General features: G+C 48.1%; 1 protein-coding gene across 1 annotated transcript in view; it reads left to right on the top strand.

Annotated features, from left to right (window-relative positions):
* The window catches only part of trabd2b (TraB domain containing 2B), a 73,736-nt gene extending 59,671 nt beyond the window's left edge, over positions 1–14,065 (top strand). Inside the window, exons 3-4 of the mRNA XM_046302299.1 lie at positions 1–106; positions 13,886–14,065. The exon at positions 1–106 is cut by the window's left edge and continues 41 nt beyond it. Coding sequence (XP_046158255.1) covers positions 1–106; positions 13,886–14,065 — 286 coding nt within the window. The remainder of the gene's footprint in view (positions 107–13,885) is intronic.
* Positions 14,066–17,349: the final 3,284 nt, after the last annotated feature.

Below are 17,349 nucleotides of genomic sequence, written 5' to 3'. Positions count from 1 at the left end.
TGTGAGAGCAGGCAGTCTGCAGGGCTCCTTCACCACAGAGGACCTCATCACACACTATAACTGTGGAGACCTCAGCTCCATCATCTTCAACCATGACACTTCACAGGTACGTCCACCAGGGCTAGAAGACCCAGTGGGGCTAAAGCCGTGTTATTCCATCGTGGTCCTGAAGATACAGGCTTTTGGTCACACCTTACCATCAAGCTCTGACCTACTGTGACCACACACTATGGTTTTGGGGCGGCAGGTACCCTAGTGGTTAGAGCGTTGGGCCAGTAACCAAAAGGTTGCTAGATCGAATCCCAAACTGACAAGGTAAAAATCTGTCGTTCTGCCCCTGAACAAGGCAGTTAACCCACTGTTCCTAGGCCGTCATTGTAAATATGAATTTGTTATTAACTGGCCAAGTTAAATAAATAAAAAATAAAAAAATGGTTGTCACACACCATGTACTATAAATCCTGTATGGTCATACCAGCTACAGTATGATTATATTTCAACAGTCACATGACTACATACATGATTATCATTGGCCATAATATAAGCACTGTTTAGGAGTCTGAACTAGGGTCAATTCAGCATATTACAATCACTTTACCTTCACAGGTGTATTATTAGGTCCAGACAAATGATGCAATAAGACATTATCTCCTATATCCTTGGCCCCTAAAGACCATGCCTCCTACAGTTGTCTGCATCGTCCCTCCACTAAATCAGTCCAGTTAGCCTTGGTTCTTTCTATAATAATAACACATAATTAACATTCCATACCACATGCTATAACCATCTAATGGTTGATGGCGGTGCCTGGCCGAGCTGATCTATGGCAGGCCTTATGAACTCTTCCGGAGTAACAGGTGTTCCCTGATAAATGGATGGTAATCCCCTGCTCCCATGCTCTCCCAGCTCCATCTTCATCTACTTGGGGCCTGATGGGCCGCAGGGGGGAGAGGTTAATGCAGACGGCCTCCTCAGTCCTAGCCTCAGCCTATCCACCAGAGAGTGTAGCGCAACTAGGAGGTTCAAAGGGAGCAGGCTTGAGGAGGCCTCGGCCAGGGCCGCGACCAGAAGTGAGGAAGGGAGGAAATATTTCCCTGTCATTTCTCATTTCCTGAGAAGCCAGTATAGAGTGCAGCTAATGGGCCTTCCTGTGATAGGTTATCTGCATGTGGTTACCCCCCCCAACCCCCTCCCTTTGACCATTAAACGCTCAAGCGGTTCTCATTCATCAGAGAACCGCTGGGGCCTCCCCCCTCACTCTCTTTACTTTACTTTTCTCTGATTCTCCTTCTCTAGCCCAGTCCCTCCCATAGGACTCACCAGTGCTAACCAGAGCAGAGAGAGAGAGAGAGAGAGAGAGAGAGAGAGAGAGAGAGAGAGAGAGAGAGAGAGAGAGAGAGAGAGAGAGGGGGGCAAGAAAGAGACAGGGCAAGAAAGAGGCAGGAGAAAAGAAGAGAGAGGGAGGATTTGAGGGAAAGGGTATTTAGAAAGAGGGTCGTTGGGGGTGGTTACAGGCACAATATTTACACTGAAATAATTCCATATTCCACATATTTTCAATTCATTATTTACCTGTGGACTGCCACTCAGAAGAAGAAAAATTCAATAAAAAATAGAACATTACAGTAAGTGCATAACTGCAAAGTCTTTACTTACTTCAGTATAAACAGGAAGAAAAAGCTAAATAAAAAGTGGGCCTCCACCCCGACCCCCGACCCCCATCCCATTCCCCCAACCTGCCTCCACCACCGACCCCCATCCCATTCCCCCAACCTGTCTCCACCCCCAACCCCCCATCCCATTCCCACAACCTGTCTCCACCCCCAACCCCCATCCCATTCCCACAACCTGTCTCCACCCCCAACCCCCATCCTGTCTCCACCCTCAACCCCCATCCCATTCCCCTAACCTGTCTCCAACCCCCAACCCATTCCCCCAACCTGTCTCCATCCAATCCCCCATCCCATTCCCCTAACTTTCTCTAGCCCCAAACCCCCTATTCCATTCCCCCAACCTGTCTACACCCCAAACCCCTCACCCCTTTCCTGTCTCCACCCCCAAAATCAAATCAAATCAATTTATATTGCCCTTCGTACATTAACTGATATCTCAAAGTGCTGTACAGAAACCCAGCCTAAAACCCCAAACAGCAAGCAATGCAGGTGTAGAAACACAGTGGCTAGGAAGAACTCCCTAGAAAATCCAAAACCTAGGAAGAAACCTAGAGAGGAACCAGGCTATGAGGGGTGGCCAGTCCTCTTCTGGCTGTGCCGGGTGGAGATTATAATAGAACATGGCCAAGATGTTCAAATGTTCATAAATGACCAGCATGGTCAAATAATAATAATTACAGTAGTTGTCGAGGGTGCAGCAAGTCAGTGTCAGGGTTTTCATGTGGTGAAGTAGAGGAGGACCAAAACGCAGCGTGGTTATATTGACTCATGTTTAATAAAAACAGATAAACATGAACACTACAAAATAATAAATGTGGAAAACCAAAAACAGCCCTATCTGGTGCAAAACACAGAGACAGGAACAATCACCCACAAACACACAGTGAAACCCAGGCTACCTAAGTATGATTCTCAATCAGAGACAACTAATGACACCTGCCTCTGATTGAGAACCATACGAGGCCGAAACATAGAAATACCCAAAACCTAGAAAAACAAACATAGACTGCCCACCCAACTCACGCCCTGACCATACTAAATAATGACAAAACAAAGGAAATAAAGGTCAGAACGTGACAGTACCCCCAACCCCCCAAAGGTGCGGACTCCGGCCGCAAAACCTTAACCTATAGGGGAGGGTCTGGGTGGGCGTCTGTCCGCGGTGGCGGCTCTGGCGCGGGACGCGGACCCCACTTCAACATTGTCTTAGTCCGCTTTATTGTCCGCCTCCGTGGCTTTCTAACCCTGGCCACCCCTCTCAATGACCCCACTGGACAGAGGGGCAGCTCGGGACAGAGGGGCGGAAGCTCTGGACAGAGGGGCAGAAGCTCTGGACAGAGGGGCAGAAGCTCTGGACAGAGGGTCAGAATCTCGGGACAGAGGGGCAGGGGCTCTGGCGCCTCTGGGCTGAGGGGCTCTGGCACCTCTGGGCTGAGGGGCTCTGGCACCTCTGGGCTGAGGGGCTCTGGCGCCTCAGACTCCGGCAGCAGCGCCGGACAGGCGGGAGACTCCGGCAGCAGCGCCGGACAGGCGGGAGACTCCGGCAGCAGCGCCGGACAGGCGGGAGACTCCGGCAGCAGCGCCGGACAGGCGGGAGACCCCGGCAGCAACGCCGGACAGGCGGGATATCCCGGCAGCAGCGCCGGATAGGCGGGAGACTCCGGCAGCAGCGCCGGACAGGCGGGAGACTCCGGCAGCAGCGGCGGACAGGCGGGAGACTCCGGCAGCAGCGGCGGACAGGCGGGAGACTCCGGCAGCAGCGGCGGACAGGCGGGAGACTCCGGCAGCACTGGAGAGGAGGAAAGCTCTGGTAGCGCCGGAGAGAGTAGCTCTGGTAGCGCTGGAGAGGAGGAAGGCTCCGGCAGCGCCGGACAGGCGGGAGCCCCTGTAAGGATGAGCCGGAGAGACAACCTGGTGCGGGGGGCTGCCACCGGAGGGCTGGTGCGTGGAGGTGGTGACGTATAGACCAGGCCGTGCAGGCGTACTGGAGCTCTTGAGCACCGAGCCTGCCCAACCTTACCCGGTTGAATGGTCCCGGTCGCCCTGCCAGTGCGGCGAGGACGAATAGCCCGCACTGGGCTATGCAGGCGAACCGGGGACACCGTGCGCAAGGCTGGTGCCATGTAAGCCGGCCCAAGGAGACGCACTAGAGACCAGATGCGTAGAGCCGGCTTCATGGCACTTGGCACGATGCCCACTCTAGCCTGGCCAATACGCGGAGCTGGAATGTACCGCACCGGGCTGTGCACCCGCACTGGGGACACCGTGCGCTCCACAGCATAGCACGGTGCCTGCCCGGTCTCTCTAGCCCCCCGGTAACCACAGGAAGTTGGCTCAGGTCTCCTACCTGGCGTAGCCATACTCCCTGTGAGCCCCCTCCAAGAAATGTTTGGGGCTGACTCTCGGGCTTCCATCCGCTCTGCCGTGCTTGTTCCTCATAATGCCGCCTCTCTGCTTTTGCTACATCCAGCTCGGCCTTGGGGCGGCAATATTCTCCTGGCTCTGTCCAGGGTCCTTTCCCGTCTAGAATAGTAGTGCAGCCTCTCCCACTGCTGCCGCTGCTGCTCCTGTTGCTGCTGCCTCTGTTCCTTCTCCTGCTGCTGCTTTTGCCGTTGCCCGTTACCACGCCGCTTGGTCCTGTTGCGGTGGGTGATTCTGTCAGGGTTTTCCTGTGGTGAAGTAGAGGAGGACCAAAACGCAGCGTGGTTATATTGACTCATGTTTAATAAAAACAGATAAACATGAACACTACAAAATAATAAACGTGGAAAACCAAAAACAGCCCTATCTGGTGCAAAACACAGAGACAGGAACAATCACCCACAAACACACAGTGAAACCCAGGCTACCTAAGTATGATTCTCAATCAGAGACAACTAATGACACCTGCCTCTGATTGAGAACCATACTAGGCCGAAACATAGAAATACCCAAAACCTAGAAAAACAAACATAGACTGCCCACCCAACTCACGCCCTGACCATACTAAATAATGACAAAACAAATGAAATAAAGGTCAGAAAGTGACATTCAGCTGGTGAACAGGTCAGAATACCATAGCCGCAGGCAGAACAGTTGAAACTGGAGCAGCAGCACGGCTAGGACTGGGGACAGCAAGGAGTGCTCATGCCAGGTAGTCCTGAGGCATGGTCCTAGGGCTCAGGTCCTCCGAGAGAGAGAGAGAAAGAGAGAAAGAGAGAATTAGAGAGAGCATACTTAAATTCACATAGGACATGGATAAGACAGGAGAAGTACTCCAGATATAACAAACTGACCCTAGCCCCCGACACATAAACTACTGCAGCATAAATACTGGAGGCTGAGACAGGAGGGGTCAGGAGACACAGTAGCCCCATCCGAAGATACCCCCGGACAGGACCAAACAGGAAGGATATAACCCCACTCACTTTGCCAAAGCACAGCCCCCACACCACTAGAGGGATATCTTCAACTACCAACTTACCATCCTGAGACAAGGCCGAGTATAGCCCACAAAGTCTGGGTGCCAACCCAGACAGGAAGATCACATCACTGACTCAACCCACTCAAGTGATGCACCCCTCCTAGGGACGGCAAGAAAGAGCACCAGAGGCAGAGAATCCCTCTCATCCCATTCCCCTAACCTGTCTCAACCCCCGACCCCCATTACATTCCCTTAACCTGTCTCCACCCCCAACCCACATCCCATTCCCCCAACCTGTCTCCATCCAATCCCCCATCCTATTCCCCCAACCTGTTTATATCCAACCCCCATCCATTACCCCAATCTTTCTCTACCCCCAAACCTCCCATCACATTCCCCTTACCTGTCTCCACCTCCAACCCCATCCCATTTCCCTAACCTGTCTCCACCCTCAACCCCCATCCCATTCCACTAACCTGTCTCAACCCCGACCCCCATCCCATTCCCGTAACCTGTCTCCACCACCAACTCCCATCCCATTCCCCCAACCTGTCTCCATCCAACCCCTCATCCCATTCCCCTAATCTTTCTCTACCCCCAACCCCTATTCCATTCCCCCAACATCCACAAGAGGTAAAATATATAGTGAAAACAAAAGTGGTCCTAAAGCGGAACCTTGAGGAATACCGACATTTACAGTTGATTTGTCAGAGGACAAACCATTCACAGAGACAAACTGATATCTTTCCAACAGATAAGATCACCCCCCATCCCATTCCCCTTACGTGTCTCCACCCTCAACCCCATCCCATTTCCCCAACCTGTCTCCACCCCCATCCCATTCTTATATCAAGTGTATTAAATACTGATTGGCTGACAGCTGTGGTATATCAGACAGTATACCACGGGTATGACAAAACACTTATTTTTACTGCTCTAATTACGTTGGTAACCTGTTTATATTAGCAATACGGCACCTCGGGGGTTTGTGATATATGGACTTATAACAGTTCCACCCAAAATAAGCTGCCATTTATGGTTACAAAAATTTACTCTGCAAAAAAGACTGAGGCCACCATGGCATTAGCTATCGCTGAACACTGTTCCATGCTGACATGTGATCACATTGGAGAAGCATGTAGAGCTGCTTTCTCAGACTCCACTGCTGCTACCCACTTCAACATGCACAGGACAAAGTGTACGGAAATTATTAATGGTGTTCTAGCACCATACTTTCTGAAAAAGTTGGTCGCAGATGTGGGTGACCAGTGTTTCAGCCTCCTCCTCGATGAGTCCACTGATGTGGGTGACCAGTGTTTCAGCCTCCTCCTCGATGAGTCCACAGATGTAAGTGTTTCTAAGTACCTGGGGGTTGTGATAAGGTACTCTAGTTACACCAAGCAGACAATTGTATCAACATTTCTGAGGCTTGTTGAGTTGGATGGTGGAGATGCCAAATCTATAGCCCGTGCTGTTGTGGCTTTCCTTGAGAAGCGTTGTCTTAAAAAAGAGAAACTCCCGGGGATAGGGACTGACAATGCCTCTTATGACGGGGATTAACAATGGGGTCCATAAAGTGCTGAAGGAGGAGTATGGCCTCAAATATCTGGTTCTTATTCGCTGTGTGTGCCACTCTCTGCAGCTTGCTCATTTGTAGTTCAAAACATATTTAGGGTGTTTTTTACTAATTTTTTGTCTCTCCCATGACTTTATTCCTTTGTTCTACAGCATCCATCACAATTACATGCACATGGTCAATTATGCAAATTAGATGATGATGTCATTTAGCGACTTCTAGCGACTTTTAGGACAGTCAATAGCTACTTTCCTTACTGAGGAGTTGGCAACACTGACAGGACACTAGCGCCCCACCTCGACAACATCCGGTGAAATTGCAGAGCACGAAATTCAAAATACAAAAATCGTAATATTAAACATTCACGAACATACAAGTGTCTTACATCCTTTAAAAGCATAACTTCTTGTTAATTCAATCGCATTGTCAGATTTCAAAAAGACATTAGGTCGAAAGCATACCATGTGATTATCTGAGGACAGCGCCCCACACACAAAAGCATTAAATATTTTCCAAACCAGCAGAGGCGTCATAAAAGTCAGAAATAGCGATAAAATAATTCACTTACCTTTGAAGACCTTCCTCTGTTTGCAATCCCAAGGGTCCCAGCTACACAACAAATGGTAATTTTGTTCGATAAAGTCCTTCTTTATATCCCTACAAAGTCCGTTTAGTTGGCACGTTTGATTCAGTAATCCACCCATTCCACTCGTGCAACATGCATACAAAGGAATCCCAAAGTTACCAATAAACTTTGTCCAAACAAGTAAAACAACGTTTCTAATCAATCCTCAGGTACCCTAATATGTAAATAAATGATAAAATATAAGACGGAATGTAGTATGTTCAATACCGGAGATAAATAACGAGGTGCACGCCACAAGATTACATTCAAAATGAGAGCCACCTTGAAAAACAACAATTACTAAGTCATTTAAAAAAAAAGCCTGAAACTCTTTCTGAAGACTGTTGATATCTAGTGGAAGCCATAGGAACTGCAATCTGGGAGGTATTCCTTTGAATCTCCCATAAACAAGCATTTAAATGAATAATTCAGGATGGATTCTCCTCTGGTTTTTGGCTGCCATATCAGTTCTGTTATACTCACAGACATTATTTTAACAGTTTTAGAAACTGAGTGTTTCTAATCGATCTAATTATATGCATATCCTAGCTTCTGGGCCTGAGTAACAGGCAGTTTACTTTGAGCACGTCATTCATCTGAATTTCCGAATACTGCCCCCTATCCCTAAAAAGTTAAAGAGTAACTGTATCCACTGGTGAATTGGGGGAGAGTGAGGTGATTGCCATCTAAGAGAACATATTTTTTGCATCAGTGCTGCCTGCCAAAAAATTGAATCAAAAATCGAAATCAAATCCAATTTTATTCGTCACATTCGCTGAATACAACAGGTGTAAACCTTACAGTGAAATGCTTACTTACAAGCCCTTAACCAAAAATGTAATTTTAAGAACAAATACGTTTTAAGAAAGTATTTACTAAATAAACTGAAGTAAACAATAAATAAATACAAATACAAATGAAAAAAAGAAGAAAAAACAAAAATAACAAAGAATTAAAGAGCAACATAAAATAACAGTAGCAAGGTTATATATATATAGAGGGTACTGGTCAGAGTCAATGTGCGGGTAGTCGAGGTAATTGAGGTAATATGTACATGTAGGTAGAGGTTAAGTGACTATGCATAGATAATAAACAGAGAGTAGCAGCAGTGTAAAAATGGGGGCGGGGGTCAATGCAAATAGTCCGGTGGCCATTTGATTAGCTGTTCAGGAGTATTATGGCTTGGGGGTAGAAGCTGTTAAGAAGCCTTTTGGACCTAGACTTGGTGTTCCGGTACTGCTTGCCGTGTGGTAGCAAGGGGAACAGTCTATGACTAGGGTGGCTGGAGTAAATTTCTAGAGCCTTCCTCTGACACCGCCTGATATAGAGGTCCTGGATGGCACGAAGCTTGGCCCCAGTGTTGTACTGGGCCGTATGCACTACCCTCTGTAGTGCCTTGTGGTCAGAGGCTGAGCAGTTGCCATACCAGGTGGTGATGCAACCAGTCAGGATGCTCTCGATGGTACAGAGGTAAAACGTTTTGAGTATCTGAGGACCCATGCCAAGTCTTTTTAGTCTCCTGAGGGGGAATAGGTGTTGTCGTGCCCTCTTCATTAATGTTTTGGTGTGTTTGGAATAGGCGTTGTTGTGCCCTCTTCATGACTGTCTTGGTGTGTTTGGACCATGACAGTTCGTTGGTGATGTGGATACCAATGGACTTGAAGCTCTCAACCTCCTTTTCCTGTGGTCCACGATCATCTTTGTCTTGATCACATTGAGGGAGAGGTTATCCTGTCATCACACGGCCAGGTCTCTGACCTCCTCCCTATAGACTGTCTCATTGTTGTTGGTGATCAGGCCTACCACTGTTGTGTCGTCGGCAAACTTAACGATGGTGTTGGAATCGTGCTTGGCCAATTCAGTCATGGGTGAACAGGGAGAAAAGAAGGGGACTGAGCACGCACCCCTGAGTGGCCCCAGTGTTGAGGATCAGCATGGCAGATGTTTTGTTACCTACCCTTACCACCTGTGGGCGGCCCGTCAGGAAGTCAATGATCCAGTTGCAGAGGAAGGTGTTGAGTCCCAGGATCCTTAGCTTAGTGATGAGCTGCGTATACACTATGGTGTGGAACGTTGAGCTGTAGTCAATGAACAGCATTCACACGTAGGTGTTCTTTTTGTCCAGGTGGGAAAGGGCAGTGTGGAGTGCAATAGACATTGCGTCATCTGTGAATCTGTTGGGGCGGTATGCGAATAAGGGCGGGTCTAGGGTTTCTGGGATAATGGTGTTGATGTGTGCCATTCAAAGCACTTCATGACTACAGATGTGAGTGCTACAGGTCAGTAGTCATTTAGACAGGTTATGTTGGTGTTCTTGGCCACATGAACTATGGTGGTTTCCTTGAAACATGTTGGTATTACAGACTCGGTCAGGGACAGGTTGATCATGTCAGTGAAGACACTTGCCAGTTGGTCAGCGCATGCTCGGAGTACACGTCCTGGTAATCTGTCTGTGAATGTTGACCTGTTAAAGGTCTTACTCACATCGGCTACGGAGAGCGATTGATTGATGGAGAGATTCAAGGAGCTATCATCTTTCAGTAACATAATAGATGCAAAGCATTGAATATTTATATTTCAACCACTTCAAAATGGATGATGTAACTTTGCCCCAGAAGCATTTCAATTCAGGGCACTCCCCCCCACATCATATACAGTGTGGCAAAAAAAGTATTTAGTCAGCCACCAATTGCGCAAGTTCTCCCACTTAAAAAGATGAGAGAGGCCTGTAATTTTCATCATAGGTACAATTCAACTATGACAGACAAAATGAGAAAAAAAATCCAGAAAATCACATTGTAGGATTTTTAATGAATTTATTAGCAAATTATGGTGGAAAATAAGTATTTGGTCAATAACAAACAAGCAAGATTTCTGGCTCTCACAGACCTGCAACTTCTTCTTTAAGAGGCTCCTCTGTCCTCCACTTGTTACCTGTATTAATGGCACCTGTTTGAACTTGTTATCAGTATAAAAGACATAAAAGACACCACCACAACCTCAAACAGTCACACTCCAAACTCCACTATGGCCAAGACCAAAGAGCTGTCAAAGGACACCAGAAACTAAATTGTAGACCTGCACCAGGCTGGGAAGACTGAATCTGCAACAGGTAAGCAGCTTGGTTTAAAGAAATCAACTGTGGGAGCAAATATTAGGAAATGGAAGACATACAAGACCACTGATAATCTTCCCCGATCTGGGGCTCCACGCAAGATCGCAAAAATCCCAGAACCACACGGGAGGGACCTAGTGAATGACCTGCAGAGAGCTGGGACCAAAGTAATAAAGCCTACCATCAGTAACACACTATGCTGCCAGGGACTCAAATCCTGCAGTGCCAGACGTGTCCCCCTGCTTAAGCCAGTACATGTCCAGGCCCGTCTGAAGCTTGCTAGAGAGCATTTGGATGATCCAGAAGAAGATTGGGAGAATGTCATATGGTCAGATGAAACCAAAATATAACTTTTTGGTAAAAACTTAACTCGTCGTCACTCAAAATCTCACGATACATGGCCCCATTCATTCTTTCCTTTACACGGATCAGTCGTCCTGGTCCCTTTGCAGAAAAGCAGCCCCAAAGCATGATGTTTCCACCCCCATGCTTCACAGTAGGTATGGTGTTCTTTGGATGCAACTTAGCATTCTTTGTCCTCCAAAGGGACCAGGACGACTGATCCGTGTAAAGGAAAGAATGAATGGGGCCATGTATCGTGAGATTCTGAGTGAAAACCTCCTTCCATCAGCAAGGGCATTGAAGATGAAACGAGGCTGGGTTTTCAGCATGACAATGATCCCAAAAACACCGCCCGGGCAATGAAGGAGTGGCTTCGTAAGAAGCATTTCAAGGTCCTGGAGTGGCCTAGCCAGTCTCCAGATCTCAACCCCATAGAAAATCTTTGGAGGGAGTTGAAAGTCCGTGATGCCCAGCAACAGCCCCAATACATCACTGCTCTAGAGGAGATCTGCATGGAGGAATGGTCCAAAATACCAGCAACAGTGTGTGAAAATCTTGTGAAGACTTACAGAAAACATTTGACCTCTGTCATTGCCAACAAAGGGTATATAACAAAGTATTGAGATAAACTTTTGTTATTGACCAAATACTTATTTTCCACCATAATTTGCAAATAAATTAATAACAAATCCTACAATGTGATTTTCTGGATTTGTTTTTCTCATTTTGTCTGTCATATTTGAAGTGTACCTATGATGAAAATTACAGGCCTCTCTCATCTTTTTAAGTGGGAGAACTTGCACAATTGGTGGCTGACTAAATACTTTTTTGCCCCACTGTAAAGGAATGTGCCTACCTGATTTAGGGGACACAGTGAACACTTAGGAGTTGAGGCCAATTTCATCGTAAAATGTTTCCTTGGTGTTAAATACAGTCTGTGAACAAACCTAAAGTGTATAAATTGATGGTTCAGATTATGGGATGCCAAGGTCATATTTTTCCATATTCTGTTACAGTTAAAGGGTTGTTCAGATTCAATTAGATTTGTGGACCATCAGTTTTTAATGGCTAGAGACTATTGATGCTAACAGCACAGCTCATCACTCACACATACCTATGTAATTAGATGCTTTTCATGCAGCTGTCCAGTTCTTTTCATCACATTTAGTGCTGCAGCTCAATCAGCAGCCAGGTCACCCGTGATACAAGTCAGTATTCAACATCCATCTTATTTTACAATGAAGGCTTACCCCTCCACTAACCCGAACAACACTGGGCCAATTGTGCACCACCCTATGGAACTCCCCATCACAGCTGGTTGTGATACAGCCCAGTATCAAACCAGGGTCTATAGTGACGCCTCTATCACTGAGATGCAGTGCCTTAGACCGCTGCGCCACTTGGGAACCTTAAAATGTTTGAGGACGTCGGGAGATGATGTGGAAAACTGGCCACTAGGGGCAGCAGTGAGCGCGGTTACCTTCAAGTGGGTTTGGGTTTTGCTAGGGTGTTGTTGACGGGGATGCAGATGGGAGTAAACATCTGCCTCTGAAGGTTCCAAAGGTTGCAATTTTGAATCCAGCATTTTAAGCCTATCCCAAACCTTAAACCTTACCTTAACTATTCAGAGTTAATGCATAACCTTACCTTTTCTGAGTTAATGCCTAAACTTAACCCTAAACTTAAAAATACAGAGTTAATGCCTCAACTTATCCTTAAACAGTTTGAAATGTGACGTTTGCAACAACTTCGAAATTTGACAAACATGGATGAATGTCTAATTCTGACTTGAGACTGAGAGAGCAAGTTGCAATCAGACACAGGCTGTGATCAGCAGCTACAGGTGTCCACAACATACAGTACAGTTCAGGGCCCTCGAGGCAATCACTTCAAAGACAACACAACCACACACACACACACACACACACACACACACACACACACACACACACACACACACACACACACACACACACACACACACACACACAAACACACACACACACACACACACACACACACACACACACACACACACACACACACACCACACACACACACACACACACACACACACACACACACACACACACACACACACACACACACACCCCTGTACCCTCTGAACTATTTTCCTGATAACCCCTTCCTGTCTCCCCTCGCTCCCTCCATCTCCACTGGGGAGAGTAGCCCTGGTCAGGAAGTGGAGAGGAACTTGTTCCTAACAAACACTTTGACCCCAGAGCTGTAGGAAACTGAACAGGATACTCCCTGAGAGCAGTATAGTGGGGCTCAGGTGCAGTCTGCAGCCTGGGCCTGGTGTGTATGTGTGTGTGCAGCTGTATAATAGAGCAGAGCAGGATCCTCAGCCTACCCCTGTAAAGGTGGCCCTTGAGGCCCCCCTCTAAACGCCAGACTCCCTCCCACTCCACTCCGATTCCCCCAGGACCTCTAATCATCCCTGCAGATTAACGGCCTGCCTAGCCCTCTGAGCCGGCCAAGAGCTGACTACAGCCAGGACGCTGTCGGCTGTAAATCAATCAAACCGCAATTAAACACACATTCTCACACACACACACACACACACACACACACACACACACACACACACACACACACACACACACACACACACACACACACACACACACACACACACACACACACACACACACACACACACACACACACACACACACACACACACACACACACACACACACACACACGTAGGCATGCAAACACACATATACACACATCAGTAGAGTCAGTCCTCTCTCTCTCTCTCTCTCTCTCTCTCTCTCTCTCTCTCTCTCTCTCTCTCTGTAGCAGGTAGTCATTTTCCATCAGGCTGTCATGCTACACACACTGGCAGAAATCTCAGGAACACTTTCTCCTGCCAGGTTGCACACTCACACGGGCACATCACTAACACCCTCCTTCTCTCACTCTGTCCTTCTCTCTTTCCCTGTTCTTTCACTCTGTCCCTCTCGCTTTCCTTTTCTATCCCCTTCCCCTCCCTCTCCCGCTCTCTCTTCACCCTTCCCCCTCTCTCTTTCTTTCTTTCTATCTCTCTCTCTTTCTTTCTTTCTGTCTTTCTTTCTATCTCTCTCTCTCTCTCTTTCTCTCACTCTCTATCGTGCTCTCTCAGCTCCCTCACTTCATCAACAGTTCCCTACCGGCCCATGAGAGGACCACGGCGCTGCAGATTGACAGCTACTTCCGTCAGGAACTCATCTACAAACGCAACGAGCGAATGGCACGCCGCATCTCCGCCCTCATCCAGCGAAACCCCTCCCAGACCTTCTTCTTTGCTTTTGGTGCAGGTTAGTGGGGAGGTTTGGGAGGTCATGAGTCCAGGAAACCCTAATCTATGGTCACCTCTACAGATTAAGGGGAGGATTTAGGGATGGTAATCTGAACCTAGATCTGTGCCTATGGGCACTTCAATGGGACCCCATCTCTGGTGCTTACAGAAACTCTGTGTGTCTGTTTTTCAGCAGCACTGAAGCTTAGTGATGGGACAGAGGGAGCTGGAAGTCACGGCAGGGTGGATGGGGGGACAGTAGTAAATGGTAGATGACCTTTCTTTATGACCCAGTCAGAGGTGGGTTTTGTCAGCCAGAGCAGAGGAGACAGATGAAGTCAAGAGGCCATGTTCACAGTGCTCCCCTGCACCTCAGCCCTCCCTCAGCTGCCTCCAGCCACCAGTAAAGACTAATGGAGCGTAGAGCTGAGGAGAGGAACTTACAGTGATACACACCCCACATCTCAGTGGATGCAAGGAATGCTCACGGTTACAGTTGCGAGTGTTTGTGTGTGTTTGCGTGTGTGTGTGTGTGCGCACATGTGCGTGTGTGTGTGTGTGTGTGTTTGCCCGTGTGCGTGCGTGTGTGTTTTTGTGTGTGTGTGTGTGTGTGTGCGTGATAGCACGTCAGAAAGAGATATCAGTTTTGTGTCTAGTGAGTGTTTGTACCAATGTTAATGTGTGTTTATGGTGAACAATTTTATCTAATTCACATGTTTGAAAGCTAAACTGGAAAAAGAGCAGGACAATAATAGTCTTCAATGGTTCCCAGATCTCTGGCATGAAGAACCATACGTAAAATACACTCACACACGCACACACACCCACACAAACGCAAAAGTATGTGCATGCACACACACACACACAGCTATAGTGCCAATTACCAGCAGTTCCTCCCAAATCCAGAAATGAAGGAACCATGAGCTGTTTGTTTCAATTAGCATTCCATGCTGTGTGTGTGTGTGTGTGTGTGTGTGTGTGTGTGTGTGTGTGTGTGTGTGTGTGTGTGTGTGTGTGTGTGTGTGTGTGTGTGTGTGTGTGTGTGTGTGTGTGTGTGTGTGTGTGTGTGTGTGTGTGTGTGTGTGTGTGTGTGTGTGTGTGTGTGTGTGTGTGTGTGTGTGTGTGTGCATGGGCATACTCTGTATGTGTATTAGAAGTAACTAGTCAATTTTCATCTAATTAATCCATGACCAGCATTCCAGTGAACCGGCAGAGGAAATAAGGCTTGATGAATCTGAAGATACATTCTTCCTTTATTAAAACGTGTTTTCATTGGGAACACAGAAACCCATGTGAACCACAGATAACAAGTGAACCAAAACCAGTCCTCCCAGCCAGAGCTAAGGAATGAGAGAGAGAGAGCAGTTTGGAGGAGTAGGGGTTTAGTGGGGGAGTAGGGGGTTTAGTGGAGGAGTAGGAGGTTTAGTGGGGGAGTAGGGGGTTTAGTGGAGGAGTAGGGGGTTTAGTGGGGGAGTAGGGGGTTTAGTGGGGGAGTAGGGGGTTTAGTGGAGGAGTAGGAGGTTTAGTGGGGGAGTAGGGGGTTTAGTGGAGGAGTAGGGGTTCAGTGGGGAGTAGGGGGTTTAGAGGGGGAGTAGGGGGTTTAGAGGGGGAGTAGGGGTTTAGTGGGGGAGTAGGGGTTTAGTGGAGGAGCGGGGTTCAGTGGGGGAGTAGGGGGTTTAGTGGAGGAGTAAGGGTTCATTGGGGGAGTAGGGGGTTTAGAGGGGGAGTAGGGGGTTTAGAGGGGGTAGGGGGTGTAGTGGGGGGTAGGGGATTTAGTGGGGGAGTAGGGGGTTCAGTGGGGGAGTAGGGGGTTTAGTGGAGGAGTAGGGGTTCAGTGGGGGAGTAGGGGTTTAGTGGAGGAGTAGGGGTTCAGTGGGGGAGTAGGGGGTTTAGAGGGGGAATGGGGGTTTAGAGGGGGTAGGGGGTTTAGTGGAGGAGTAGGGGTTTAGAGGGGGAGTAGGGGGTTTAGAGGGGGAGTAGGGGGTTTAGTGGGGGAGTAGGGGTTTAGTGGAGGAGCGGGGGTTCAGTGGGGGAGTAGGGGGTTTAGTGGAGGAGTAAGGGTTCATTGGGGGAGTAGGGGGTTTAGAGGGGGTAGGGGTTTAGAGGGGGAGTAGGGGGTTTAGTTGGGGAGTAGGGGGTTGAGTGTGGGAGTAGGGCGTTCAGTGGAGGAGTAGGGGATTTAGAGGGGGAGTAGGGGGTTTAGTTGGGGAGTAGGGGTGCTTTTGGGTTTGTAGGCACGGGACCATATAGAACATTTACTGCTTCAATATGTCCGATACGAACACTCATTTTCATCTTCCCATTTTTGGAATACTCTACACGACCCTGATGAAGAGTGGGTATGGGGTGGACTGGGAGGTATAGACTCTGATGTAGAGCTGATATAGGGTGGACTAGGAGGTATAGACTCTGATGTAGGACTGGTGTAGGGTGGACTAGGAGGTATAGACTCTGATGTAGGACTGGTGTAGGGTGGACTAGGAGGTATAGACTCTGATGTAGGACTGGTGTAGGGTGGACAAGGAGGTATAGACTCTGATGTAGGACTGGTGTAGGGTGGACAAGGAGGTATAGACTCTGATGTAGGACTGGTGTAGGGTGGACAAGGAGGTATAGACTCTGATGTAGGACTGGTGTAGGGTGGACAAGGAGGTATAGACTCTGATGTAGGACTGGTGTAGGGTGGACAAGGAGGTATAGACTCTGATGTAGGACTGGTGTAGGGTGGACAAGGAAGTATAGACTCTGATGTAGGACTGGTGTAGGGTGGACAAGGAGGTATAGACTCTGATGTAGGACTGGTGTAGGGTGGACAAGGAGGTATAGACTCTGATGTAGGACTGGTGTAGGGTGGACAAGGAGGTATAGACTCTGATGTAGGACTGGTGTAGGGTGGACAAGGAGGTATAGACTCTGATGTAGGACTGGTGTAGGGTGGACAAGGAGGTATAGACTCTGATGTAGGACTGGTGTAGGGTGGACAAGGAGGTATAGACTCTGATGTAGGACTGGTGTAGAGTGGACAAGAAGGTATAGACTCTGATGTAGGACTGGTGTAGGGTGGACAAGGAGGTATAGACTCTGATGTAGGACTGGTGTAGGGTGGACAAGGAGGTATAGACTCTGATGTAGGACTGGTGTAGGGTGGACAAGGAGGTATAGACTCTGATGTAGGACTGGTGTAGGGTGGACAAGGAGGTATAGACTCTGATGTAGGACTGGTGTAGGGTGGACAAGGAGGTATAGACTCTGATGTAGGACTGGTGTAGGGTGGACAAGGAGGTATAGACTCTGATGTAGGACTGGTG

The sequence above is a fragment of the Oncorhynchus gorbuscha genome, linkage group LG15, assembly GCF_021184085.1.
Source record: "Oncorhynchus gorbuscha isolate QuinsamMale2020 ecotype Even-year linkage group LG15, OgorEven_v1.0, whole genome shotgun sequence".
NCBI lineage: Eukaryota > Metazoa > Chordata > Actinopteri > Salmoniformes > Salmonidae > Oncorhynchus > Oncorhynchus gorbuscha.
This window is presented reverse-complemented; position numbering and strand designations above follow the sequence as displayed.